The 26,895-nt window shown below is 43.6% G+C and overlaps 2 protein-coding genes across 2 annotated transcripts in view; both read right to left on the reverse strand.

The window, feature by feature from the left end:
* Positions 1 to 366: 366 nt before the first annotated feature.
* Positions 367 to 19,880, reverse strand: ccdc18 (coiled-coil domain containing 18). The gene is made up of 26 exons (XM_008278710.1): positions 19,859 to 19,880; positions 18,322 to 18,518; positions 17,869 to 17,997; positions 17,510 to 17,616; positions 17,106 to 17,234; positions 16,757 to 16,853; positions 16,531 to 16,652; positions 16,050 to 16,329; positions 15,727 to 15,814; positions 14,772 to 14,989; positions 13,312 to 13,422; positions 13,042 to 13,173; positions 12,697 to 12,831; positions 11,977 to 12,054; positions 11,714 to 11,830; positions 11,451 to 11,618; positions 9,558 to 9,700; positions 8,605 to 8,768; positions 8,190 to 8,403; positions 6,456 to 6,555; positions 6,176 to 6,313; positions 4,618 to 4,746; positions 4,238 to 4,375; positions 3,195 to 3,575; positions 2,380 to 3,106; positions 367 to 626 (listed from the first exon to the last, which is right to left on the reverse strand). Exons 3-25 carry the CDS (start codon positions 17,995 to 17,997, stop codon positions 2,390 to 2,392), a joined length of 4,035 nt encoding a protein of 1,344 aa, XP_008276932.1. The 5' UTR covers positions 18,322 to 18,518; positions 19,859 to 19,880; the 3' UTR covers positions 367 to 626; positions 2,380 to 2,389.
* Positions 19,881 to 20,568: 688 nt separating this feature from the next.
* The window catches only part of mtf2 (metal response element binding transcription factor 2), a 17,101-nt gene continuing 10,774 nt past the window's right edge, over positions 20,569 to 26,895 (reverse strand). The window contains exons 8-15 of the mRNA XM_008278946.1: positions 25,552 to 25,620; positions 25,166 to 25,289; positions 24,798 to 24,865; positions 24,168 to 24,338; positions 23,768 to 23,882; positions 23,523 to 23,581; positions 23,214 to 23,315; positions 20,569 to 23,036 (exon numbers count right to left, since the gene is read on the reverse strand). Coding sequence (XP_008277168.1) covers positions 22,661 to 23,036; positions 23,214 to 23,315; positions 23,523 to 23,581; positions 23,768 to 23,882; positions 24,168 to 24,338; positions 24,798 to 24,865; positions 25,166 to 25,289; positions 25,552 to 25,620 — 1,084 coding nt within the window. The 3' untranslated portion in view covers positions 20,569 to 22,660. The remainder of the gene's footprint in view (positions 23,037 to 23,213; positions 23,316 to 23,522; positions 23,582 to 23,767; positions 23,883 to 24,167; positions 24,339 to 24,797; positions 24,866 to 25,165; positions 25,290 to 25,551; positions 25,621 to 26,895) is intronic.

Raw genomic sequence — 26,895 nt, forward strand, 5'->3', positions numbered from 1 at the left:
ATCGACAGCTAAACTCATACAGACGACCACGCCGGTGGTTAATCTGACGAGAAATGAAAGGAAGCGCTGAAGGAGTTAAACTAATCTCTAACAGCCGAGCGTTTCTGATGTTCTCGTTACGTAACCACATGAATGCAAAATCCAATTTAACCAGCTTGAGTCTGCGCTAGATTCAGCGCGCTGAGCCAAACAAAAAAAATTCCTCCCCTGGACAGCGAGCAGCCAGTTGTTGTGGTAACTGGAGCCCACAGCAGCCAGCAGCAGCAGCATGGGAACATCATGGTGAGAGCAGAAGATCGCGGTCCTCTGGAGAATAACTCAGACATGCCAGGATAGATTTAAAAACAAAACACACACAGGGAGGAAAACCTTAAATAAAAACTCTTTAATTCACTTAGCTTATGTAAACCTTCGTAGAAATATATAAATATTGGTGCTATAAAGATAAAAAAAAAAGGAATCCAAGGCGCTTCATTCATGTCAAACACCACAGGAGATCATTTACTGGGAAAGTCGTGTCATCTGGAATGATCATGTTCAGTGTTTTAGGGACAGATGATGTTTGATTGTAGTGAAGACAGACTATAACTCCACCAATGTAAACAGCTCTCCTCCTCGACGTCCCCCTAAAAGGGAAAAGCAAACATGTAAGACACAGACGATAAAGTTCTTCTGCTTGTTTATGAAGCTTTAAATAACTCTGCTGATATTCTTTTATTTCATGTTCCTCGTGTGAAGCTGCCTCCTGCTTTTAAACGGATCTCTCGGTATCAGGATGGCACGCTATCTTCATATTTTTGAAGGGAAATTGAAGAGCTTTCTCTTTAATCTGGTCTCAACTCTCTGGACTCCAAGAAGCTTCTGAGTATTTGGTTGTTGTTTTCTCATTTTTACTCGCTGTGTTTTCATTTTTCACTTTCTGCACCTCCACAGAAACAAAAAGACAAAAAGCAGAGAAAATGTAAAAATGTCTTTCTTCAATGTAACAAGGTTAAAACGCCATAAATAATAAAAGAAGAAAAAAAATCAGTAGAATGCCAAAGAAGCTCCCCGGCGGCTGGCTGAGGTGTACGGTGGTCCTGCCTCCACCCTACAGTCCAGATCTGGCCTTCAGGGACTTTCACCGGTTTAGAAATTTGAAATCACATTTGCGTGGAACCAGATTTTTGGATGAGCTCAAGGCTGCCACTGAGGCGCGGTCTGAGGACCAAAAGGAAGACTTCGATTTTTTTTACGCCTTTTATTTGACATGGCAGTAGAGAGTGAGACAGGAAAGTGGGGAGAAGAATGGGGGAAGTGACCGGCAGCAAATGGCCACGGGCTGGATTTGAACCCCTGACCGCTGCGTTGGGGACGCTGGCCTCGATACACTGACTCCGTTACGCTGCTTCCGTTTCATATATCCACAGCGGTTGCTCTTCATTCATTTTTACAAATAACAGCCAAAAAAATGTTAAACCAGGGTTCCAGTAAATCCAGCATTTACTGTAGTTTGATGCCTCCACAGTAAATGTTGGATCTTAAATCCCCCCCAAATGTACCGGTTCGATTCATGGGACACCAACTCAACCAGGTGAGCTATAGCAGTGGCCCTGAAGACTTCTATTTTAAAGGTGTAGACAGTCTACAGTGGGCCAGGTGCACTAAATAGGGACTATATTGAAAAATAACAGTACAATGCACGGTGTGCTGCTGCTGCACATCGTTCTATGACCTTTTTGACCTCTCCTTGTATCTCATTACAGTCAAATAACATCTATGAAGCGATTTATCTCCTCTCTGTACAGCAGGGGTTTAAGGCAAACACTTCAGTTTCTTCCCCTGAGCTCAGATGTATTTTTACCATCTCGACTGCCTTGAATTTCAACATGTTGCTTATAAGTGAGTGGATGAACTGTTTAGTTATTGTTGTTCGGCTCTTTCCAATCATCTGAACTAAATGCTGATGTGGACCTTTGAGTAGTAAGTCTGACAAGCCCTACTGTAGAGGAACTTTAGCAGAGCGCCTTGGATCCGACTGGGATGTGAAGTCTGTCTTGTAAACACTTATTACTGGAGGCAGAGGCTGGCTGGAGCCACATGAGAGACTATTCAGAAGGCAGTGTTCAGCCAAGCGAGGACACATCGGATTATTTTTGCTGACTGTCTGTTTAGATGACTATAAACACACTTTAACACACCAGTCACTGGGCGATCTTATTATTTTGTCAATGAATGTTAGAAAAAAGAAATAAATACGACATTTCCCAAAGTGCTGCATGACACAATCCCAAACCCAAAGATATTCTATTTAGGCTGACATACATGGAATTTGCAGAATATTCTCTGCTTGAAGTAATTTTGTGCTGATTGATGAACTGGTTCGGTGAGTGTTTATACCTGGAGTCTGTCAGGTCTGCGACAGGTGTGTGGAGCTCCATAGAGAAGTATCTTCCTGCATGGCTAACGTCTGATTCACAAACCTCAGCATCCCCGTCAGTGAGCTCATGTCCTCCTCCTCCTCCTCCTCCTCCTGAGCCACCAGAGTGCTCACAGACTCCCTCCTGGACTCACTGAGCAGCTCGTCTCCTCCCTCCTGCATCGAGGTAGCCTCCAGATCACTTTGTTTCTCCACCATGTACGTGAGCGGGTTGAAGGAGAGGTCGGACGCTGCCGTGGCCTCGGTCGCACAGAGGCCCTGCCAGCTGTGGTCCGCCGAGTCCAAGAAAGAGGAATTGGAAAGTGAGGAGGAGTCCCACGGCTGCTTGCTGCTCAGCGCCTCCCTCAGCGTGGCCTTCAGGCTCAGAGGGAGGTCCAGAGAGGAGCCGATGCTGCTCTCAGACAGGTGAACGGCCGCAGAGGGCTGGAGGTACGAGTGAGCAGGAGGTGATGAACGGGTCTGTGTGTGAGTCGGGGAGCGCAGGAGCCCCGAGTGAGCACGTGAAGGAGAGTGGACTGCTGTCTGAGGCTTTCTGGGAGAAGACGGAGGAGAGCGAGCTGAGACAGAGCTCTCCGGAGCGAGTTTGTGCAGAGAAGGGAGAGAAAGTGTGTGATTGAACAGATTGTGTCGGTCAGCAGCTCGTCCCAGACTGGAGATTCTGGCCTGGAGACGCGTCACCTCAGACTCCTGCCGGAAAACGAGAACAGAGACTCTGATGAAATGCTACAGAGAGCTTCCAGTGTGCAGCTTTCATTACGCTAACACTAAAGACTACCTTGATGAGCAGGGAGTCAGTGGAGGTCTGCACACACTTCTCAGAGGCGTGTAGCTGAGTCTGGAGCTGGGCAGCCTGGACTCTGGTTTGGTTCAACTGGGCTGTCAGTTGCTCCAGCTTGACATGGAGGTGACTGTTCTGGACTCTGCTGTGCTCCAGCTGAGCCTGGCTCTGGTCTAGCTGTGTTTGAAGCTGACTGGCTTGGTTCTGGATGCGATCCAGCTCAACCTTAGTTTGATCCAGCTGGGCCTTGGCCTGCTTGAGCTGGATCTGGCTCTGCTGTAGCTTCACGGTGAGCTGCTCCTGAGAGGAGCGCATGGAGGAGGAGATCTGCTCTGACACTTTGAGGAGCTGCCCTCGAGTCTGCTGCAGAGATTCCAGCTGGGAGGGAAAACAAACGGAGGAGAGCAGGGTTAAAACACCGGCGAAGATGAAGCTGAAACTGGGTGTTAGCGATGCATTAGCGATTATTCGTTTCATGTGCTTATGATGTGCCGCTATAGGAACACAAAAATAATTCTTCCTCTTGATGCATCTGGTCAGAGTAGAGCAGGACAAACACAGAGCATCCTCAAAACCAGCAGCAGGAACTCGGATGTTCTCAGCAGTGTGTGAAAGAGATGAGGAACAAACAGGAGCTCCTGATGCATCACTGACAGTTTTTAAAAGAAATTTCTTAAAAAAAGGAAATGAAATCCGACAGACACAGACATGATGAGGAACAACAGCATTGACCACAGAGGCTGAGAACCTACAAGCCCTTCACTACGTGGACAAACAGAGAGCGCACTGATGGAAGAGGTACAGACAGAAACTCTGCAGAACTGAAGCTGTGCTGCTTCCTCTAGATGTGTTGAATTTAAATCTCATCATAAACCAGCATTCCAGTACAGCTGTTCTGATTGCACACTGATGCTGAAGATGTTCTACTACAAAAGGTTTTCCATTTACGGTGCAGTCTGACCAGAACTTCCTATGATAACATTTCATGTGTTAGCTGGAAGAAGCTGGCACCAGTCGTGAAGCCTCAGCAGCTACTCTACCTCCTCGCTGTGCTGCTCCCTCTCCACCTCCAGCTGCTGCTCCAGAGACGCCACCGTGCTCTGCAGCCTGGCCTCCGCCTGCAGCCAGTCAGCCTCCTTCAGAGTCAGCTCCTCCTCCAAACTACACAGCTGGGCCTCCTGCGATAACACACACCACAGATGAATTACTGGTAGGAACAGTACAGCCATGTGCAAAGATCAGATGTTCTCTAACGAACTCTAGTTGATAACGACGTCTTACTTTTCCTACATGTTTTCCTTTTTTGGTATCTGATTAAAATCTCATTCAGAGTCATCATTAAGTCTGAAGACTGCCGATGTAGCAGCCCTGGTACAGGTGGGTGGAGCTAATGGATGGATGGTTTCAATATGATCAGTACCGTCTCTTTGGTCAACAGTTTGGTTGCGTCCAGCTCTCTGGTCAGAGCTTCACGGTGACTCTGAGTTCCTTCAAGCTCTTCTTGCACTTTCTGGAGTTTCTGCTGACAGGCACACAGCTGCTGGGACTCCTAACGCCACCAACACACACAGGGCCACACATCAACACGGTGCCATTATCTACATCGTACAACATCACATTTCCGGTGTTATATTAGTCTATCAGTTCTCCAAGCTGCTCTGAACATGATTGTTTTTAAATCACATAGACTACATTAGACTGGATTCATTTGATAAAGTTTCAACACAAAATAAACACAAACAAAAAGCAAATATTTTTATAATCAGGGTTCACAAAACATCCGACAACTAGAGGAAGCTCCTGGATGGCTGAGTTAGGAGAAACTCGGACAGACGCAGGCATGACGAGGAACAACATCCGTAACCACAGAGGCTGAGAACTCACAAATAATTCATCACAAAGACAAACAGAGAGCGTACTGATGGAGGAGGCGCAGACAGACGTTCTGCAGAACTGAAGTTGTGCTGCTTCATCTAGATAACAGTGCAGGACGTGTTGATTTTAAATCTTATCATAAACCAGCATTCCAGTACGACTGTTCTGATTGCACACTGATGTTGAAGATGTTCTACTATAAAAAGTTTTCCATTTAAGGTGCAGTCTGACCAGAACTTCTTATGATAACAGTTAGCTGGAAGAAGCTGAGGCCGGTCATGAAGCCTCAGCAGCTACTCTACCTCTAAGCTTCAAGACTGTCGATGTGTTAGCCCTGGTTGTACGTCTCCAGGTAGGTCCATGATATATCGCCGACCACATCGGTATCGGCCGACATCAGTGTTGTTTCCCATACATCGGTATCGGTCTGATGAACACATTTAGCCGATGATTGTCTGACATCAGCGCCTTCGTCTCTACGTTTGATATCGCTGCTATTGCACAGATGTTTTTACTTAAATGGTCCTGGACTTAAAAGATGTTAAATATGTTTTACTTTTGTTAATAAAGAAGACTATGTGGTTTACTTTAGGCTTCTTTTGAATAGTTTTCTCACAGTGCTTACTTTCCGTGTGAACAAAAATTTATATCAACATCGGTGATATCGGTTATCGGCGATATCAGAAATCTTAATATTGGATATCAGCCTGAAATTTTAATATCGTGCATCACTAGTTTCAATATAATCAATATCATCATCAGCCCAGTTTGCAGCACAACACTGCAATAATGGATAATGAACTTTAACCTGTTGGTGACTGTTTTGTTTTCTCACGTCTCGTTCAGAGCTGCACACACTGAGTGAACTAGGTTATATTTTAGAAAGTACTGTGCAGATAACACTTTATCTGTATCATTTAGTACACATCACTGTGGGCTTTGCCTCCTTTAATTTCTCCAATGCAGTTGTGGCTTTTCCCCAAAACTTTCAGTAAAAATGTCAAACTGAAAACAAACACCTTTCCAAATATCTATTACGGCCGACACAGTGACACATGAAACACATCTTCTGATGTGTCGTGTTGCTCTGTGTGAGTCCTGACCTTCATGTTTCGGTCTGTCAGCTGCCTCTGGGCCTCTCTCAGCTCCTTCTCTCTGGCTTCCAGCCTCTGCTGCAGAGACTCCACCTTCCTCTCCATCTCCTGCTTGTGCTCTTTGATGGCCACGTCCAGCTGGCCCAGCTGAGGAAGACGGACGCCCAGGGCAAAGGAAAAAAAAGAGGAGACAGGGCAGCAAAACAAATTAAATTTAATGTACGTAAAACTTGTGACTCTGTGTGTGTGTGTGTGTGTGTGTGTGTGTGTGAGTGTGTGTTTGCTGTACCAGCTTTGCTCTCTGTTGGAGCTCCCCCTGCCTTTCCTTCAGCGCGTTGTCCATGTCTAAGACCTCGTGAGTTCGCTCCTCCAGCTCCCTCTGGGTCTCACTGTGAAGTCACACAAACGTTCTCTTACTGAAAAGGTTACCAGATACGTATCTAATTAATGTCCCACATGCTGGAAGCATCACTTGAGCAAACTAAAGGTCTGAAGTGGACTGATGGCAGCGCCTTTCTTGCGTGTACGGGAGCGTGTGACTGTCATCTGCATCATGACAACTGTGACTAAATCCTGTATCAATTATCTGCATGTCTCTGATATACCAACACGTGTCCTTTGTTTTCTCTATAAGTGACTGACGATAATGAACTGAAACATGAAGCATCATGTTTTTCTCTGTTGTCGAGTGACTGACGTTAACAGCGGCACACTGTGTTGCCCAACATGTGATTTAAATGGACCCAGTTTTTGTCTGTATTAGTGTTTTAAACAGAATACATCACACGACAAAGCGTAAGTGTGAGTTAGTCGATTTAAATGACACATTAAACAAGCCTTTGATAAAGATAATAAACAGAAACCCACATATAAAATCTTAACAACGAGGAACATTGTCAGTATGAATGAACACAAGTCATTAAAGGCCTGCTGAGACGTCACATATTGAGCTTCTGATAAAACTGTTTTTGGGTCGAAGCCTCTGTTTGTGTTGCCTGAGGCTTTTGTCTTATTTTAATACATCTGAGTCCCAAAAAAAACTACTCAAGTGTCATTCTACCACTCTTCAGCCTTTTATTGGCAATATTTATTTATAGCTCAGCTTTTAAACACTCCTGCTGCACGCTACAGCCTCCAGGCTCTTGGTGCATCAGACGTCAGTATTTTAATGCTTTAGAAGAACATGAATCACTGTCTGGTCAATCAAGATTTCAGTTCTGGGTTATGATTTGGTAGCTAATCATGTACGGCATCATCTCAGACACTCTCTTTGCAACAGTTTTGTCCAGTTTTGGTGAATTCCCTCTGGCACCGTCCATACTGACTGCTCACTTAGAAGTGCAGTCTGTCATTGACTAACTTCCACTAGGCAGGGGGTGGTAGATGATCACATGTCATCCAGCTTCACATCACTAACCCTCCAAAACCTGCTAACACACATTTAGTTTTTCATCTTTGTTTATGTTCAGAATCATAGCCATTCTGGACATGTTTGTGTTTCTAGGAACACTTCGGCCAGAACATGGGATATAACCTTTGAATGCCAACTGATAACTTGCAAATTCGTAAATCCTCTTTTTCACGGATGCCTGAACTCCACCTGGGTGAACGGCTCCGCTAATCAGTGGGAGTTGACAGAATGTAGTCCCTTTTAACTCTTAGTGATGCCAAACTGTTTGCTAATAGGATCTGAAGGAGCGTTTGGACCCGGACATGGCTGTGACGTCAGACTTGACAAGCAGATTCCATTTAATAAAGATCAGCAATGACAGTATGAAAGATGTTCATGCAGTCAGGACGAAGAGTGGGACTTTACATGGGAACCTGAAACAGTAGTAATGCCACTGACTTTCTGTCGGTGTGCTTGTGATACACATGTACGGTGCGGATGTTGTGCAAAACACAGATGAGTCAGGCGCAGTGGAGGATGTTATCTGAGCAACACAGCAGACGGAGGTTTCCTTCCATTTCAGGCTCGTTCACTGTGTGCAGAAGAACATTTCACAAGAAGGCGTATCCTCACCTAAGCTGAACAGTCAGTTTTTCCACTGAGGCTCGCCGCTCATCTGCAATGGTTTGAGTTCTCTGCAGAACGTCCTTGAGTTCCTGCAGATGCTCCAGAGTGTCAGCCAGCTCTTCACGCACCGTCTGTAACTGGCCCTCCAGGGTTTGGACCCGCTGCACACAGCTGAGTCTATCGGCCTCGCAGCGGTGGAGCTTTTCCTCCAGATCCATAACTGGGAGGAGCGAGAGGGACAAAAGGAATAAGATGAGACACAGACAGAGAGCGGAGAAGAACACGAAGCAGCCCGGCTCAGCCTCAGAGTCTGGGTTAATGAAAACTATCACAGCTTAAGAGATAATTCTGTACAGTGTGCTCAGCTCTGAATAATAAAACAAAAGTCAGTAACTCTCACTAAAACAAAGCCATGTCTCACCCATGTCACTCTTGCTGATGAGCTGGCTCTTTGTGTGCTGCAGGCTCTCCTCCAGGCAGCTGATCTGAGACGTCTTGATGGCGACTTCTCTCCTCAGATGCTCCAACTCTGACTCTTTAGACACCAGCTCCCCTCGAAACTTTGTCATCTCTGATGTGAGATGGCTGCAACAGGCAAAGGTCAAAGATACAGCGCATTTAAACAGAAGCTTAAGGTATTAAATGAGCCCAACAAATCTGTTTTTTGATCATCTTCTGCTATTAAGAAAAGACACGATGCTGAAAAAATACTACAGACAGCATGAAGCAGGGTACACAACGTATTCTCTTTACTATTCCTGGACATTTCCTTACCTCAGTGTGAGCATGGCTCCCATCTTAGAGTAACAGAGAAGGAAAACCCTCCAGAAATGTTGCAGAAGGTAAACAGAGTCTTTTCGAGGGTCATTTAAACACCCAACATGCCCAACATTTTCTATCTGGCTTTAAAAACCACAAAAATGAAACTAGCCAGCAGCCCCGCAGAGTGAAACTATGAGTAGGATCCCGACTTATATACACACACATTCAGGGATCATGGGGGAGGTGAGCGAGGCCTGCTTCACGCCTCAAGACAAACAGTGTAATCATAAGACCTTCTCACAGTGGCATTTGATCGGACTGGAAATGAACAGCGCTCTCGTAAAAACAGCACGAAAATACAAACAAACAAAAGCTCCATACAAACTGAGATAAACAGCTGGAGCAGGGGGAGACTACATGTTTAAGTTTGGGGGAAACACTGTTTTTCCATCAATGTAGTCAGGTAATTTAGAGATATCTGGCATTGAATGTAATATTTTAAGTGATTCTCTGACATGACAAGCTTTTAAATAAGGGATATGTCACGAATCATGGTCCTATTACATCCTGTTACTCAGATTCCAATGCCAGTGTGTGTACAGGTGATCTCACCTGACCGACTCGGAGAGCTGCGTGTTTTGCTGGTTGGCCTCGTTCAGGTTTTTGTCCTTCAGCTGGACGTCCTGCTCTCTGCTTCTGACTTCATCCTGCAGAGATAACCGGGTTCGTTCCAGCTGCTGCTCCAGACTGGAAACCTGCAGACAGACAGACAGCACCAGCATCCAACTTGAAATCTACTTTATGCATACGTTACTGTTACATGGTACAAACCAGGAGCAATGAGTCAGAACAAGTGAGGAGGACATTAACGAAACCTCGGATGACTTCATGCCTACGGCAGCCTGAGCTCTTGTTTGCGACCCGGATCAGACCTTCATCCACACGGGCTCCACATTGCCGTTCTTGTTCTCTGCTCGCGGAACATTTTGTTCCGTTTTGTTGTGAAGGACAAAAAGTACAACCAGCAATTAAAATGTGCTGACCTATAAATGAAATCACAAGCTCAAACCGCTGCTCCCCTCAAGCAGTGATGCAGCTGCACCACAACTTAGTGATTGATGAAGGGCGTATCAGTGGATGTCTGCATAGTGGGGTACACTCACTCCTAGAGCTCCCAATGTGCTCTGTAGCTGCTCCAAGCTCGCTAAGAAAAAAGCAGCTTCCTCTTTTCCTTCTTTTAACTTATTTTTAATTTTGACAAAAAAGATAAAATGTGGAAATGATCTGTGCTGAAGCTGCAATGCAACATCAACTGCAGTATTAAACACTAGCAGCATAGAGGAAGTCCATAGGTCCATAGGAACCATCGGAACTGAGACCAGCGCGGCTTTGAAATTACGTTTTGTGCGATTCGTTGGGTTCCGGGTCTGTTAAACGTCATCTGTAATACCTGAGTGGATCCTGAGCTTCTTTATGATGGCAGATGCAGCAGAAGTGCAAAGCTGATTGTGAACGAGAGGCATTCGTCACCATGACAGGAGGAGGATTTCTAAGCTGAAGTAACGAGTGGATTCGCTGTTTTAATCAGCAAGAGAAGAAGAACAGAAAACCCAAACTTTCTTGGCAAGTAGGACAGATTATAGGAGTCACAGTTAGGCACAGAGGAGAGGACTACCACAGCAGGGAAGACAGAAAGTTCAGTCTGGAACAGAAATCCATTGGAGGCTCCTGTCTGGGTTTGGGTTCCTGCATGGATCCTGGTTCGGTGTCATTCCGGGTAGCATATTTTTAGGTCTTTTGGGGTTTAATCACTTTTCTGTGTGTAAAAACCTCTCGTCCAGCATGAGGACATGATTCAGCTTTCAATAGACTGTTTACGAAACAAAACAATGATGCTGAAAAACCAGCTTGTTGTTCTGGAAGACATACTGAAATTAGGAGTTAAAATATCTTATCTGACCAAACACTAAAAGTGTGCAAAAGCAAATCAAATTTAAACCTGGCTGGAGAACAGCTTTGGGTGCAACCTAAAGTTAAATCCTCTTTGGTTTTTGTATAAATTATATAATCAGAATTAAGCAGTTTCAATGCAGTCATCATTTTCTATAGCCACCTAAAAGCCACTAAACCTAACTAGCTTGGTCAATAAAGTTAAATAAAATATAAACAAATGATGTATCGTGTTAAAAAATATATAGTAATACACATATAATAATAACATAATATACCTATGCACGACTGGAAGAAAATGGAAGAAAAAAACAACAGTCCAAATCCTAACTATCTGCTGTTTGCAAAGACAGAGCATAAAGTAGAACGAGGTGATGTTAGTTTACAAATGATGCTATTCACAGTATTTTTGGTTTAAGCACTGAATGATTAATAAACGTGTCGTTGCCACTCTACAAGACAATCCTATTTCAGACAGCGTGTACAAGAAAAACTATATCAAAAAGAACTCAAATTGCACATGTTCTATCGAAGTGTGTTGAGCCTCTCACTCACCTGTCTCTGCAGCTGGCTCTGGCTCTCCTCCAGCTCAGAAACACGAGCGGTGCTCTCAGTCAGCATGGTCTGCTGCTGCTGCAGAGAAACCTGCAGCTGTAGGTTCTGCTCGCTGGAGCTCTGACACACCAAGCTGCTGCTGTGGAGCTTCTCCTGCAGGGACGACACCTGAGGAGCAGGAAACGGAGGAGAGGATGAGCCCAAGACAGGAGCATAGCATTAGGAACAGGAGGTCAGACATAAAGACTGAAAAACTATTTCACCTTTTCAACATTCTCCTGCAGCTCAGTCTCATAGTTCTTCTTCACTTCCTCCATGTGCCGCCGGTACAAGTTCAGCTCTTCTCGACACGCTGACAGAGACGACTGTAGTTCATACACCTGTCGTATGAACATAAATCACAGACGGTGAACAGCCTATATTCACTGGCTTTGGTAACTCTAGGAGGAGCTGTGGTGGGATTCAGGGCTTGTTGTACAGTTAAACTGATTTGTGTTTCCTTTATGCACCAGCTGTTTGTACAAACCTTGGTGGCAGATTGAGCTGCCTGCTCTTTGAAACTCTGCAGCAGCTCCTCATTGTGTCTGGCTTCAACCTGTTTTTCCTGAAATTAAATCCAAAATGTAAGAACAGGAAGTAGTTTGTGTCGCTTGTTTGTTAACAACGTGTGAACGGACTGTGATGTAAAATCAAATGTTCTGCTGCTGCTGCCTGTAACTTCCTGTGGACTGATTTCTTTGTAAAGGACTTTGAATTTTCTAGGAAAATCTAAAGGATGTCATAATTATAGTCGCTCCCCAGTGCCGTGACTCAGCGTCTCTGTTCCACTCATCAGCAGCAGAGAGGTGACAACGTCCAAGGCTGAATATTGAAAAACTGGACTCTATCTAAACAACTTCAGACTTTCAGGGATTCTTACGTAACAGACCAAAGAAACTGATCCTGTCAACTTGTAAAGTGAAGCTCTCTGTATCATTCTTCTTCTTCAGAATTGGTTCGAACACAAGCAGCGGTGTAGAGTTACTGCCAGCTCCTTTTAAGACAGGAAGGGATTATTTCCATGGTAAAATAACTTCTCTATATATTTAACTCTGATACTCAGAGATAAGTGTTTGGGGGTTTAATTAATGTCCAGAGAGGAACTTAAAGTTTTCAGTATTCTCTGTATTTGTTTTAAATGGTTGACATTCTTTATATAACCACAACAGAAGATGCACCTCTGGTCTTACAGTATCAGTGCTCTGACCTGTGTGAGCTGCTCTAAAGACGTCTGCAGCACCAGAGCTGCTGTCTGAGCCTCGTCTCGCTCCCTCTGGAGGGAACTCAACTCCTGCTCCATCTTCAGCAGCTGGGAATGAGCCTCTTCCACAGTTACCTGTAACTGCAGAGGACGGAAAATACGATTACTACAGCTAGTATCACTACATACATGCACAACTGACTCAGGGCACAAAACTTCCCTTCGTCTCCTTCATCGGCTTTTGGATGCAGCATATTTACTAACCGAAATCAAACCTGTGTCTATTTAAACAGATTTAAGATTAACTTAACAGCAACAGGAGAAGGCAAGCTAGACAAAACTGTAGATCACCATTTCTATTCTGTGTTGTTGCTCCGTGAACTGATGAGTTTGAGCTTGTTTACACTTTTCCAGGGACTGCTGGTACTCTCGTTGCTTCTTGGCCATCAGCGCCTGGTAATGCTGAAGAGAGCTGGTATTTTCCTGCAATTAGAAATAACCAGACTAGAACTTCCCTTTTACTTTCTGGCAGCGGTTTGATGAAGTCGTTATGGAAAAAAATAAGGGTCGTGACAACAAACACATGCAGCTTTTGAGTGTGTGTGTGGGTGTCTGTTGTACCAGCAGCTGATTTTCCAGCTCAGTGTTCTTCAGGGCAGCTTGACCATAAGCTGAAGTTTTCTCCTGCAGCTGTTTCTCCAACGCAGCGGCTCGTGCACTTTTTCTTTTTAACTGAGGTGAAACACAGAGAACGATTCAGTCAGAATATCAGATCATCTTTAACAATAATAACCTCCCAAACTTTGGAAAACAGCTTTAATACTCCACAAACGCTTTGTATAAAACTTGTGTTTGGATCTGATGCTTGAGACAATGTTAAAAGCAAAATACTTAAAATATCAAACACCACATTGCTGCGTGTAAATGATTCAGTCAGTCCTGATGGGTAGACAGAATTAAAGAAGAGCTACAACACTGAAGTATGTGCAGAATTAAAGTAAGTGTAAAGAGGAAAAAAATATGGTTTTCAAACATGTAAGAAAACAGTTTGTTAAAACATGTGAAAAGACGGTGAAGAAATCGTGGCTGAATGCCGCCATACTGACCAGGACCCTTCCCCTAGCACTGTAACGCTATAAAGACATCAATTTGCTAGTGAGCTCTGCAAATGCATCTTCACTCTGTGGTTTTCAGATCATCCATCCATCATCTCTACACCTTAATCCTCATTAGGGTCATTGGGGGCTGGAGTCTATCCCAGCTGATTCAGGGTGAAGGCAGGTTCACCTGGACAGGTAACCAGTCTATCACAGGGCTACACTTAGAGACAGACAACCAAGCACACTCACATTCACACCTACGGACAATTTACAATCACCAATTAACCTCAGCATGTTTCTGGACTGTGAGAGGAAGCTGGAGAACCCGGAGAGAACCCACACTGCACGGGGAGAACATGGAGACTCCACGGTCCCGGGTGTCCTCGCCTACTAGCTGTGAGGCCACGGTGCTAACCACCGAGCCACCTTGCAGCCCAGTTTTCAGATCAGCTTACTTAAATGTACTATGAATAACGAGATGAGAAAGAGGTGCACTGATTTTGTGATGAGCTGCACTAACGGAGAGCAAAGCAGCACCACTAACACCTGCCTCTGCACTGAACATCTTACAATAATTAGCTTTACAGACTTTATTTGATAATCAAATCCTGGTTAACTAACTTTCTCTGTCTACAGTTGTTGTACCCACAAATGAACATAGGCTGTCTTTTGTTTATTAAAGTCGGTAACTTGGCCCACAGTCACAAGGTGACTAAAACATTTGCTACACAGTGTGCACGTGTGGCCTCACATCTAAGCCTTTAGGTCCGGTTAAAACAAACTCCCATTCTGAAATCTAATTTTATAAATCTGGCAATCTTTTTAATGTGTTATATCTGGCTGGATGCTTTATTACACTGTTCTGTGTGACGAGACACACTGAGAACATATTAATTACTACTTTAAATAAAGTTAAAATAAGAATGTAGGAAAATAAGAAAGTCAAATGATGACGTGACAGGAGATCAGAAAATGCGTTGCCTCTTTCTCTGTGTCAGTAGCTTGGCTGATTTTGTCCAGCAGCTCTGTGTGGAGGTTCTGGTAGTGGGAGGCTCTCTGGGCCATGGAGCTCTGCAGGGAGCAGATCTCCTCCTGGGATCTGCTCAGACGCTCCTGAAGCCGCTCCATCAGGCCGCTCTGTTTCTTCCGCTCAGCTTCCATCGACTGCAGCACTCGCAGCAGCTGCTGGTAGCCTTCACCTGCAAGGACAGAGAGGCAGGGAGAGATAGGACTGGAACGCTTCTGGTTTTCATATCACACTGTAAACATCTGAAGAGTTCATTTGTAAAAACAGGTAACTCCATCTTCACAAACCTTCAGAACTTTTCCATCGTCTACCTGAGACAACATCAGTCAAACCTTAGTTATCTCTGTTGTTGTCATTTCTACTGAGTCACATCCACTCAGCTTCAGTTTGACTGATTTTATCTCAAGCAAACAACAAAATCTGAAAATCTACAGAAATGGAGTTATCTGTTTTTGCAAATGCCATCCATCCATCCATCTTCTCCCGCTCATCCGGAGTCGGGTCGCGGGGGCAGCAGCCTTAGCAGAGCCGCCCAGACTTGTTTTTGCAAATTAACTTTTCATTTTCTTTCAAGATTTAAAGGAAGCTGAGCAGAAGCATTGCAAGTCAAAAATTATTACATGTATTTATTTTTTTATTTAACCTTTATTTAACCAGGAAAAGGCTCACTGAGATTAAAACTCTCTTTTACAAGAGTGTCCTGGCCAAGACAGGCAGCAGCACAATTGACAGACAGACAAGGTCACAACAGCATCCACCTTGTCTGTCTGTCAATTGTGCTGCTGCCTGTCTTGGCCAGGACATTCTTGTAAAAGAGATTGTAAAAAGACTGATACATGAGGATGAGTGTGATGCTTAAGTCCCTGTTAACAGCCATAAATACCGCATGATACGAGGCTTTCAGCTCACCTGGCTTTAGTTGTCGCAGGTGTGCAGTTCCTGAATAGTCCACTTGGGGCAACATGCAAGGACTGGCACAGAGAGACCACATGGCACCCTTAAATTAAAAAATAACATATAACACATGTTAGGACATCATCTCCTGTGCAACATCAGCCATGAATAAACGGACTTGTTTTGGACAGCTGCTGCAGCATCAAACCAAGTGTGAGGAAGCAAACAAACTGATGATGTCACAAGACTTTGGCTCAAACATTACGGAAGACAAAATAACACGACACGAGACAACAAAATGATGATGTGAGTGTGTGTATGCATGTACGCCTCTCCACCTCTCGCAGATGCAGCAGGGCCAGTATGGCCTCCAGGCCGGCCAGCTCCGTCTGGCTCTGCTGAGCCTCCCTCTGGCTTTGGGCCACCCTCTGCTCCTGACTGTGGGTCAGAGTCTGCAGGTCTTTCAACTCTCTGCGCAGAGCTGCCATCTCTCTGCACTCTGCACCTCGTTCTACAAGCTGCCGCTCCAGATGTGAGGCCTTTCGTTCAGACTCTTCAGCTTGGCTTTGGAGGCCAGCAGCTGCAGCCTCGGCCCGCCTCACCGCCTCCGTCAGCTGGCTGGGACACAGACAAGAACAAACGCTGTTGATTAAATAAATCGCTCAACAAATCAAAGTCAATTCGTTGAAAGACTTGGAAGAAGAAAATTCTAAATCAGATGATGATTAGAAGTCGTCCTTATTTCTACGTCTACATCCAAGAACTAAACAACCCGTGTAACAATGCAGGGAAATGAGACGGCCGGTCTCATGTGAGTACTTTATTGTTTGGCTCTGTTCAGACTTCTCTCCCTCCAAAACAGTACACTTCATTTCCAGCTCTTCTTTTTCTCTGTCACATTCAATAAGACTCTCTTTTAGTTTACTCTCACTCTCCATCACCTAGAAGACACAAATTAAAACACATTGTTGGAATCAACACAAGCACAAATGAGATTATCAGTGAAAAAGGAAAGATTTAAAAAAAAAAAATAAAAAAAACCTACCCTGTTAAGCTTGATGGAAGTGGCAGCCTTATAATCTTTAAAAGCTTCTTTGAGTTGCTCTGCATTTTGAAGTGCTTGGTTCCTTTGTTGCTCAGCCCTGCAAGGGATGGTGTGGAATATCTATTAGTGAAAATACAGTTAATGAATCCTGATCCTCCAGCTTTAACGAAGGGCGTCTGATCCTCAAGTCAGTCCCTTCATTTAATTCAACTAAAAATGTTCCAGTATGATGCTGAACAACCACAATCAAAGCTATCGTACCAGATTAATTCATATGGTCATGGTTTTACCCATACTGTGAACTGTACTCTAATTAAATCAAGTGCAGAGGCCCAGATAAAGGCATCACCGTTTTCCCAGTGCCATCTTGTTCTCCAGCTCCTCTCTGAGCGTGCTCAGCTCGTCAGTCAGTGTTGCAACCAAAATGTCGCTGTGAGCTGCTGCTTCCTGACAACACTCTGCCCTCAGCTCTGCCGCCCTGCGAAACACAGACAGTGGCGGATGATCACGATCCTAATGCTCGGCTTCAGCTGGAGGTTGATGGAACGGTTTCAAAATAAAAGTAAAGGTAAATCATCAGGAGCACTAACGACAGGGTTTATATCAAAAGTCTGTCAACAGTTCTAGTTTAATGAGTGACTGACTGAACTTTAGAGCACATTACACAATCTGAACACTAATTCAGTTTGCAGTGTATAAAAATAGGCATGCAACTGCCATCTAAAGAAGTACAGGCTGAGGTAATGAGGTTACTTTAGTTCTTTGGCCTGAGCGTCCAGTTCTGCTTCAAGCTGACGAATCTGTTCACTCATAGCTGCCACATTATTGTTAAGCCCAGTCCTGGGGCCTCTGAGGCGGACCTGTAAAAGGAAGCACACACAGCACAAGGATCCAGCAGGCTATCCGTTTGTTCAGTTGACAGACTTTTGCTATTTTTAATTACTTCATTGCTGTGCTTTGACATTTAAAGGGAAGGAACTAGAGCAATCTCTTCTTCTGATGTCGAAACAAACCCTGATTTCACACAACACTCATCTGCAGGTACTGGGCAGTCTTTTACGATTGCAGCACCTTTTTCACACAAATCATGAGCATAGGGATGAGTGTCATACCTGGGACTTGGAGGTAGCCAGTTCATACTGCTCAGCGTCTAGTTCACTGATGAGCTGCTCATCCTGGAAGGTGAGGCAGTTCTCCTGTCGCACACAGCCCAGCCTCTTCCTCGCAGAAACAGACTCCATCTCTAATAAATGAGGTAGACTGAATAGAAGGAGAGAATACAGCAGTGGATGTTTGTTATGGGGGGGGGGGGTTAAAAGCAGTTTGCTCCTTTATCTTTTAATGTTACACTATCCTGTTAATTACCAAACATCGTTTTAATGACATTTCATTTACAGATCACTGATTTCCCCTCAAACAGGCCACACTGACGCATAACATTAAAATCTTTTAAACTTACTACTCATATAATTACCCCAAAAGTAGATAAAGCTCAAGTTAATCTGGCAGCCTGTAAAAGTGGATGCCCATTTTTTTAAAGCTTCATTCAGGTATTTTTTTCTTACCTTAGAGCTGGAGTCGGATGGACTGACACAACTAACTCAGTCGCCCCACTGAGAATCTTCTACTGGCAAACGCAGCCTGACTGGGACACAGAAATCATCTGAAGTCTGCAGATCTTGTAGGATCAGAGAAACTGGACTCTGCTGAACGCATCCATCATCATGACCCTCTGACTGACTATACGAGGGACCTGTGAGGACTGGAAGGAAATCAGGACAGAACGATGGAACAGTCAAATACAGCATCGCACTAACTACTTAAAAAAACTTTAGTGTCTTATACACAAACTACAGAGTTCTGCTCAGTTCAAATGAAACCAATCTGACTTGAATCTTAAAGAAAACAGACATGCAAATTAAATCCATTCGGAGTGATCACAACTTGACACAACTTCTGCGCTCTGGTAGACGCTAAAAAATGAGAAAATACTCATCAAAATCCACCGTATGGTAGAAAAGATTCTTCTTCTCTAGGACAAACTCTAAATGCCCCATTTATCAAGAGCTGCACATAATCCACCTCTGCATGGATTTATCTTAGAAGCAATACAAACTGTGTTTAACTTATCTGTGCAGTGTTTGTGATTTGTGTATCAGTGCTACATAAAAAAATCTTCCTGCACACTGATTTATAGAGATGTGTATCATGTAGGGGGAACTTTTGGAGTCAAATTGCTTACATGTAAATATATATAGGAGCTGGCTAATAAAATGTACTGCAGCAGCATGCTCCAGTTCATTTCCTGTGGTCACTTTAGATGTGACTTATGAAGCTAGGCTGCAGATGTTTGATGTGTGCAGGATAACAGCTGCATGGCTGCTCAAAGGGACTTTTTACGAGCAGGGAGCCAGAAGAGTGAGTTCATTTGAAAATTAAATCTGAGCTCAAAGAGAAAACACTGGCATGAATATACCTGTATTGACAAAATATGCAAGAAAGTACCAGCACTAAAAATACTGCACAGAAAATACAGACATTATTACTTCTTTTTTTAAATTAAAGCTTTATGGGATGTAGTGTTCAGAGTCATGCTTCAGACTGTTAAAGCGATTACAGTCAGTTTCTGTGCCACATTTTGCAAGCTGAGCTCCGTTAATCGAAGCAGACTCCTCAAACTGATGGGATTCTAGTTAATCCCTCCTCAGACATGACACTAACGAGTGCATGTCGACCAGCAGCTAATCAGGTTAGCCTCTACTCCCCAAAGTGACACTTGCAGCCTGTGTGGACAGCTGAACACTTATAGAAAACATATAACTAACCAACCGTCACACAGTCATGTTATAGACACTTGTTTGTACAGTAAAAACCTACAAACAAGCTAGCATAGCTACGGTGGCTACATGTAAACAAAGATGCTCGCTGCATCAACAGGTGGCTAGCTAGTTCACGTTATCGTTGTTTCTACGGCAAATGCGGCCGAACTAACAGCAGACAGCTTTTATGTATTTGGATAAAAGTTAACTCAGTTGTCTTGGCGCTGTAAAAACCCGGAGTATGTGCTAGTAACTTCTACTTCAACAAATTTTGACGGTTTACCCAGCGGAGATGCAGCGAAGGGAAATGTATCCAGAACGGTTTGTAATTTTTCAGCTCCGCCCATATCCTAACAACGTGCTCCGTGATTGGACAACATGAAGCTGTCTGTGACCTGATTGGTGGAGAGGATTGTCGACGAAGGCAGCCGCGAACAACGGCGCGTCTTCGTCTTGATTAGGAACCTCTCATGCACAGTCCTCAGATGTATTCATAGCCTCCCATTAATGAAGGAAAAAAACAGCTTCAGTCACCGAAATAAGTTGAAATTGACAAAAGTAATAACAAATAAAAAATTTAATGAAAATCATGACATTGCTTTTGAATTGTGGCTCAACAGAAATATATTAAAAAATAAAAAAAAACAAGCAAACAACCATAATGTGACCTGTAAACTCATATTTTGTTGAACTTTTTTCTATAACTCTCAGTCAGACTTCTGCACCTGTTGACAGGTATTGTGGCTCACTGCTCATCAGCAAAGTGCTCTAATTTGTCCAGGACAATTTTGTTTTTTAAAATTATTCTTTTCAACCACAATTCAAAAGCAATGTCTTATTTCACCAAATTATAATTTAGCAAATTTTTATTTATCATTACTTTTTTCAATTTCTAGTTATTTGAGTGACTATTGTGGATTTTGCCTTTTCTTTAACGGAAGGGGATGAATACATTTGTTGTTTGACTGCAGCAGTAAAACTTCAGACACTCAGTTCAAAATATCTGCTTTTATTTATTTTTAACAAAACAGGTTCACAAGTAACACGTCAACCTATATAATGATGTATAAAAATGTAATAAGAAGAATCTCAAAAGACAAAGCAGACGTTACATGTATGTTCTTTGGCTGCAGAAGCCTGCTGGAAGCCAGTGATAGCAACGTGTGGGCTGAGACACTGACCGAACACAGAGAGAAGCTTCAAATGCACTGAATACATCCCTACAAAACAAGACCTATCAGTGTGTGTTCATCTTTAACAAAAGCAGAAACATCTCCAAAAAGAGATACGAACTGAATATTTACCTCTTGCAATGACATACAGCATTTTAGTTTTCCAGTGATTGTTTTCTGACTCAGTTTAAACAAGCGAGTGTAGCAGTAAAACGGACTACCAATTATTTTTGCTCAAAAAATTAAAAGAAAAAAAAAGCTTACATGTTAATACGGTCCAAAGTAATGAGAAATACAGAAGCGGATATAAAACACTGACCGACAACGAGTGAACAACTTGTATCAAAACCACCTGTCATGCTGCAAAAGCTGGCCAACGCAATGAAGTTTTGGGGCATGTCCTGAGTGTGCAGACCACAACGTGAACTTGACGTAAAAAAAAACAAAAAAAAAAACAACGAAGCGCATTTCTGTTGCACTCATCACACGGAAAATTGAACGCCTGAGTCAAATCATCACACCAACGATGCTGCAGCTCCCCTTTCTCAAGCCATACGGTCCAATTCTGAACAACAGCTTTTTCCAGGACTAACTTGCATAGGCAGCACAAAAATAAAAAGCAAAACAAGTCTGAACTCTTGGTTTGGGAACATGGGTGTACAACATTCATCTTCTGCAGAAACTGAACAAGCAGACGAAATAAAACTAAATTAGGTCCTTTCAATGCTAACAGTCGTGTTATTCATTTTAAATCAAAATGCTTTAAAAGAAAAAAAAAAAAAGGCTATGTATTTAGACAAGGACACTGAAGCTTCTTCACAAAATCTATGCAAACAAAGTTTGTTTTTTTTTCTTCCAGAATGGACACGATTTACGAGGAAACCCTTTAGGTCTGGCCTTTTGACATTTAAGGATGCTAAGAATCCCACATTTAAACTCCTGAAGAAACACTTCCTTTAATAATAAGCTGAAAACCTTAAATTATTACATATTGGCCTAACGGATAGAACTTGATACGTGCAAGTGAATCCATAATTAAAATAACATAAGATGTCTGCCCTACTGAACAGAAAAGGCATATGAAAAAGAACAAGAAGGGTAATAACAAATGTAGTATAGTTCTATATAAAATAATAAACATTTGCAGCAGCACGTCTCTTTGAGTTCCTCCTTAACTGCTCAAAAACTAGCACGCTTTCCAAAACAGAGTTGAAGGATAAGCCTGCCAACGCAACCGGAGGTACTCAGAGCTGGGACTCAGAGGGGGGACACTGTTGTAAAGGGACATGTTTTATTACCACATTTGGTATAAAAAAAATTATTTTTAAAAATAACGAAACGAGCAGTATTTTTGTTTACTGCGCAATTGCAGCTGTCAAACAGTTAATGTTTAAATTAAAATTTGCCCCTCTTTCTCTTACACCCTCCAAGATTCACCATTTTAATACCTGACCAACTACATTCTGTCACAAAAACTTACAGTTTCATACTCAACTGGTCTGGAAACGAAAAGCATATCACTGGATTAAAAATCAAGCATAATAAATGGGTCACTGAAAGCCTACAGGTGCAGTGTACAGAACGACTGTTGGCCCCAGAACAAATGGGGGGTTTCTGTAAACATTCAAAGCACATAACGAGAAGGTAAGATATGGCAGATATGGTGTGGCGTGACCATTCTTCACGTTGACTGATCAGCTGTAATCCTTGAACGCGGCGATACATGCGTGTGGTAACCACTCTGGACTACACTGAACCAGTAGGCTTTACAGGAAGCTCAACAGGCAAAACTCGCTCCTGTCTAAACTAAACAAAGGCATATATCAGTTAATGCTCCGAATACACATGTCCTCAGCACGGCCTCATCCTCCTGACGGTGCTGGTTAAGAGTCAGAGGGTGAGAGTGATGAAGCCTAGGAGGCAGTGACTCCTTCCCACTCCACCAAGTACTGCACCTTGCCATCAAGGGTGACCCGTCGGGCCAGAACTTTGTACTTTTCCCCACAAGCCAGACGCCCAGCTGCTCCGAAATAGCTGCTGATGGAGCTCTTGAGGTGGGAGAGCTGGCTGTTGGGGTCCATGCCGTGAACTATGTCTGTGGAGTGAAGGCCCGGGAGGCTGCTGAGCATCTCTGCGGCCGACGGGTTTGTGTCTGCATGGCTAGGAGGAGGGATCTCTGGGTTGGGGGGCTGCAGGGCCCGTCGCGGTCGCCCACGTTTCCTTTTTATAGGCGGAGGGGAAACGGGCATAATGCTGGCTGCTGCACGTGTCTTGCTGGAACTACAGAGGCTGGAGGGTGTTTGATAGGAAAAGAAGAAGTGGGGAAAAAAAACCTGCTGTTAATTATTAGAGTGAAAACAAAAACGAGAGTGGACAGCCTGTGAGTCGGTGGCTCCGGGAGGCTCTACCTGTGCACTGGGTTTTGTTGAGCTAAATGTTAATGTTGCAGTTTCATAGCAGGCTCACCTGGACTGTCTTGAAATGCTAGTTGAGGTAGTTTCTGAGGTGCTCAGGGCTCCTATGGATTCCACATCTGAAGTTCGTGAAGACAGCAGAGACCTGTCGCTCCTGGTGCAGCGAGGAGGGGAGATTTTAAAAAGGGACGAAAACATTAGGACTAGAAAAAGAAAACTGCTGATAACAACCATTTTTAATACTTTCTAATGTGTTTTAGTCCAAACAATGAATCAAAACAATAAAAATGCAAAGATGAAAACAGTGACGAGTAGTTGGTCTGACACAGCGAACCATCACGGCTGCACTTTGCTCACTTACTTGATAGAGGTTAAGTGATCCAATGCATGGGACTCTAGTGGTAGAGGCTTTCTGATTTCCTGTCAAAGCAAAGTACAAATCATGAGTATGTCTCACTGTGGCTCCTCCTTATCAAACACTTTCTTAACATCAACAATAAAAGGTTAAAGTTTAGTCTAAAACACACACCTCGCTCCAAAATATGAACACACCCAGCTCCCGCCTCCGAAGATATACACAGAAAAAGAAAACGTGCACACACACACCTGGGACAACAGCTCAGTGGAGCGTTGTGGTTTAGCCAGAGACTCCAGAGAACGAGCTCCTTGCTTCCTCTTTTTCTTCTTCTTGTCCGTGCCATTGGTTAGAGCACTAGAACTTCTGAAGCGACAACAACAATAACAACATTTCACAACAGTTTCACAAGTAACGTGACGGTTAAGATGATATAACAGTGGAAGTGTTATGCAGTCGCACGTGATGAAACAATCAAGATAAGGGACAGTTTTCTGTTTTGTTTCTTCATCTTATTTTATATCATTATCACGCACATCCCATCAGTCAGATAACAGCAGTTTGTAAGTCTGTGATTCTGGAAAAATGTTGATATTTAGTTCTTCTTTTACAACAATTCCTTTTTGAATTTCAGTAAGTTTGACATCTCACCTCATGGCAGACAGCGCTTTGGTGGACTTGCACCCCTTGATGGTGATCTCGTGTGAAGCCTTCTCCATCACTCTGCCGGACGGCTCGTCACAGTTGGGAGGAGCAGGAGGGAAGCGGATTCTTAGGCCGAACAAGTGCTTCTTCTTCTTTACCTCCTTCCCTGACATGAACCTGGGAGAGACGGCAAAGGGAGAACGGGTAGTCTCAGTACATCCATCCATATCTAATCCTCACTAGGGTCATGGGGGGCTGGAGTCTAACCCAGCTGACTCAGGGTGAAGGCAGGTTCACCTGGACAGGTAACCAGTCTATCACAGGGCTACACTTAGAGACAGACAACCAAACACACTCACATTCACACCTACGGACAATTTACAATCACCAATTAACCTCAGCATGTTTGTGGACTGCGGGAGGAAGCCGGAGAACCCGGAGAGAACCCACGCTGCACGGGGAGAACATGGAGACTCCACGCAGAAAGATCCCGAGTGTCCTCACCGGGACGCCAACCGGTGACCTTGTAACTGCGAGGCGACGGTGCTAACCACCGAGCCACCGTATCTCATTGCACATAGAGCAAAAGATGGGAGGACATTTAAAAGCAGTTATCAAAGTAAGAGGTTAACTTACATGCAGCTGTTGTTGTTTAGAGCCCCGAGAACACTTTCGTATCGCTCTGATCTTGGAGTGTTGGCGAGCTGTAGACGCAGGGGAACAGGGAAGACAGGGTGCAAGAGTTAAAAATGAACTCCACATGGTTCCAAAATCTCATTTAGAATAGTGCAGACACGCTAGTGATGTAGTTTACTGGCTCCCAATCAACACGAGTTCTGCTCGTGCATTTAGCTTCAACACTCATCAGAAACATAGACCAGGTCACTAATTCCTGTCACCTTGTGCCAGATTTAAAAAGCACACTCTTTGATATGAAATTAAATATTAAAACACCAGACAATAAAACCATTTATGTCAGCCTAGATCTGGCTACTGGTCCTTGCCTCTCCTAGTTGCAGCAGCCCCCAGTTGTCGTTGATGTAAGCCATCAGGTCCATCTCGGAGTCAAAGTACTTCTTCTTGTGGATCACACTCAGATTGTACAGGCTCAGGTGTGTGACATCTTTCCTGAAAGTAAAAAGCTGTGTTTTCTCAGTCTGCTTTCCAAAAGAATCTTATAACAAGAAAACAAATGTGAGTAAAAACATGCAGGAAGCTGCTCAGAGTGTTGTTACTACTGTAGGGGGAAGAAAACACATGCAGGACTTATTATAGGCTCTAGTGTTTGGTGTAGGAGGCGGTTCAGAATGAAGACCAATCACATGCATGTGTGTTTTATAATTATTATTATTTTTGTCAAAGTTAAATACACATCTAAAGATGTACTCACCAGCTGAGAGGCAGGCGGTTGAGGTACTCTGGACCCCCGTTACAAACAGAACAAATAAACACATAAAACCTGAAGGCAAACAAACAAAACACACGATTTCATCAGACGGCTTTAATTACACCGAAGGGCAGACTGGTGCAGGGGGTGCTTTTCAATATTCACATTCATTCCTCCTCTCATCCTCTCTCCTTCCACTCCTCCTCCACCATCATGGAGGATCTTCCAGCTACCCGAATGCCTCTCATGGAGAGGAGGAGTGAGGGCAGACGAGGCTCAGATCAAGCAGCACTAAGCCGTACGCTGGGTAGAAGTCTTTCATCGAGCGGTGCAGTGTATGAATGCTGCACCTTGATGGGTGTCGGTTGGACCTGACAGCTGATCATTAATAACTGATGCTCTGGGAGGAAACGTTTTTCAGCTTCACCTCCTCCCTATTCGTATCTCTGTCTCACATCCTGTCGGGCTGAACAGCTGCTTTCAAATCAAAATCTGAAGCAATGCAAACGGCAGATTTCAAAAGCTAAACACCTGACTCAGGGTCTAAATAGTCATGCCAGTGGTTCTATAAATGTATGCTCCTGTGTGACAGTCATGATTTTATTATCTGATGTGGTAAAGCATCATCGTGTCTGGAATCTGTGACAGAATGACTGTTGAACTACAGTTTGGCTTCGAATCATTCAGCCCTAATCCTTGTTGTTACTGATTAACTGTTAATCAATTGATTGCTGTTACTAGTTTTTTTGGTTAAAAACTATTACCCGAGTATAAAAACATCTTAGAGTAAACACTGACAGATTTCCTGGACTGATAAAGTTGCTGTGATGGTATTGGTGTTTATCTGTTTAACGTAGCTACAGTGAACTCCATCATGTAGATCAGCTGTGAGGATTATTTTGACATAAAGCTGATGCAGGTTATTTACTGTGAAAGACAGCAGCTTGTTTTCTTTGTTCAATACTTTCAATTTTATCAGGCTAATCATTGGAGAGCAATTTCAAATAAAGATCTTATTTTGTGCCGTTCAATTCATAATTCAAGTAATGTTTACTTTAACTGTTCTTCAAATTCCAAATGTAACTGAGCAGACTATGGTGTGAGCATTAACTGTTGGTGGCTGAATTAAAAGCAGTTTTATCAACAGTGGATGAGTCTCAGTGTGATTAAGAATCACCATTAGAGTGATGACTACAGACTAACATCTCAAATAGACTGACATTACATCATGAAGGCTCCTTCAAGACAGTTAAACTAAATGACTAAATCCATGTGTGGTGGCTAATCAGTAATCCTCTCCATTACCAACTATACAGTACAGTCGTGACTCGATAATCGGACCCTTAA

The sequence above is a fragment of the Stegastes partitus genome, unplaced genomic scaffold (assembly GCF_000690725.1).
Source record: "Stegastes partitus isolate 25-593 unplaced genomic scaffold, Stegastes_partitus-1.0.2 Scaffold0, whole genome shotgun sequence".
Lineage (NCBI taxonomy): Eukaryota > Metazoa > Chordata > Actinopteri > Pomacentridae > Stegastes > Stegastes partitus.

Coding starts and splice junctions, on each gene's coding strand:
- ccdc18 (XM_008278710.1), bottom strand. CDS start 17,997: ATGGAGTCTGTTTCTGCGAGGAAGAGGCTGGGCTGTGTGCGACAGGAG. Junction 17,235..17,509: donor GCTCAGGCCAAAGAACTAAA/GTAACCTCATTA, acceptor TGTGTTTCGCAG/GGCGGCAGAGCTGAGGGCAG. Junction 4,747..6,175: donor TGACAGACCGAAACATGAAG/GTCAGGACTCAC, acceptor TGGTGGCGTTAG/GAGTCCCAGCAGCTGTGTGC.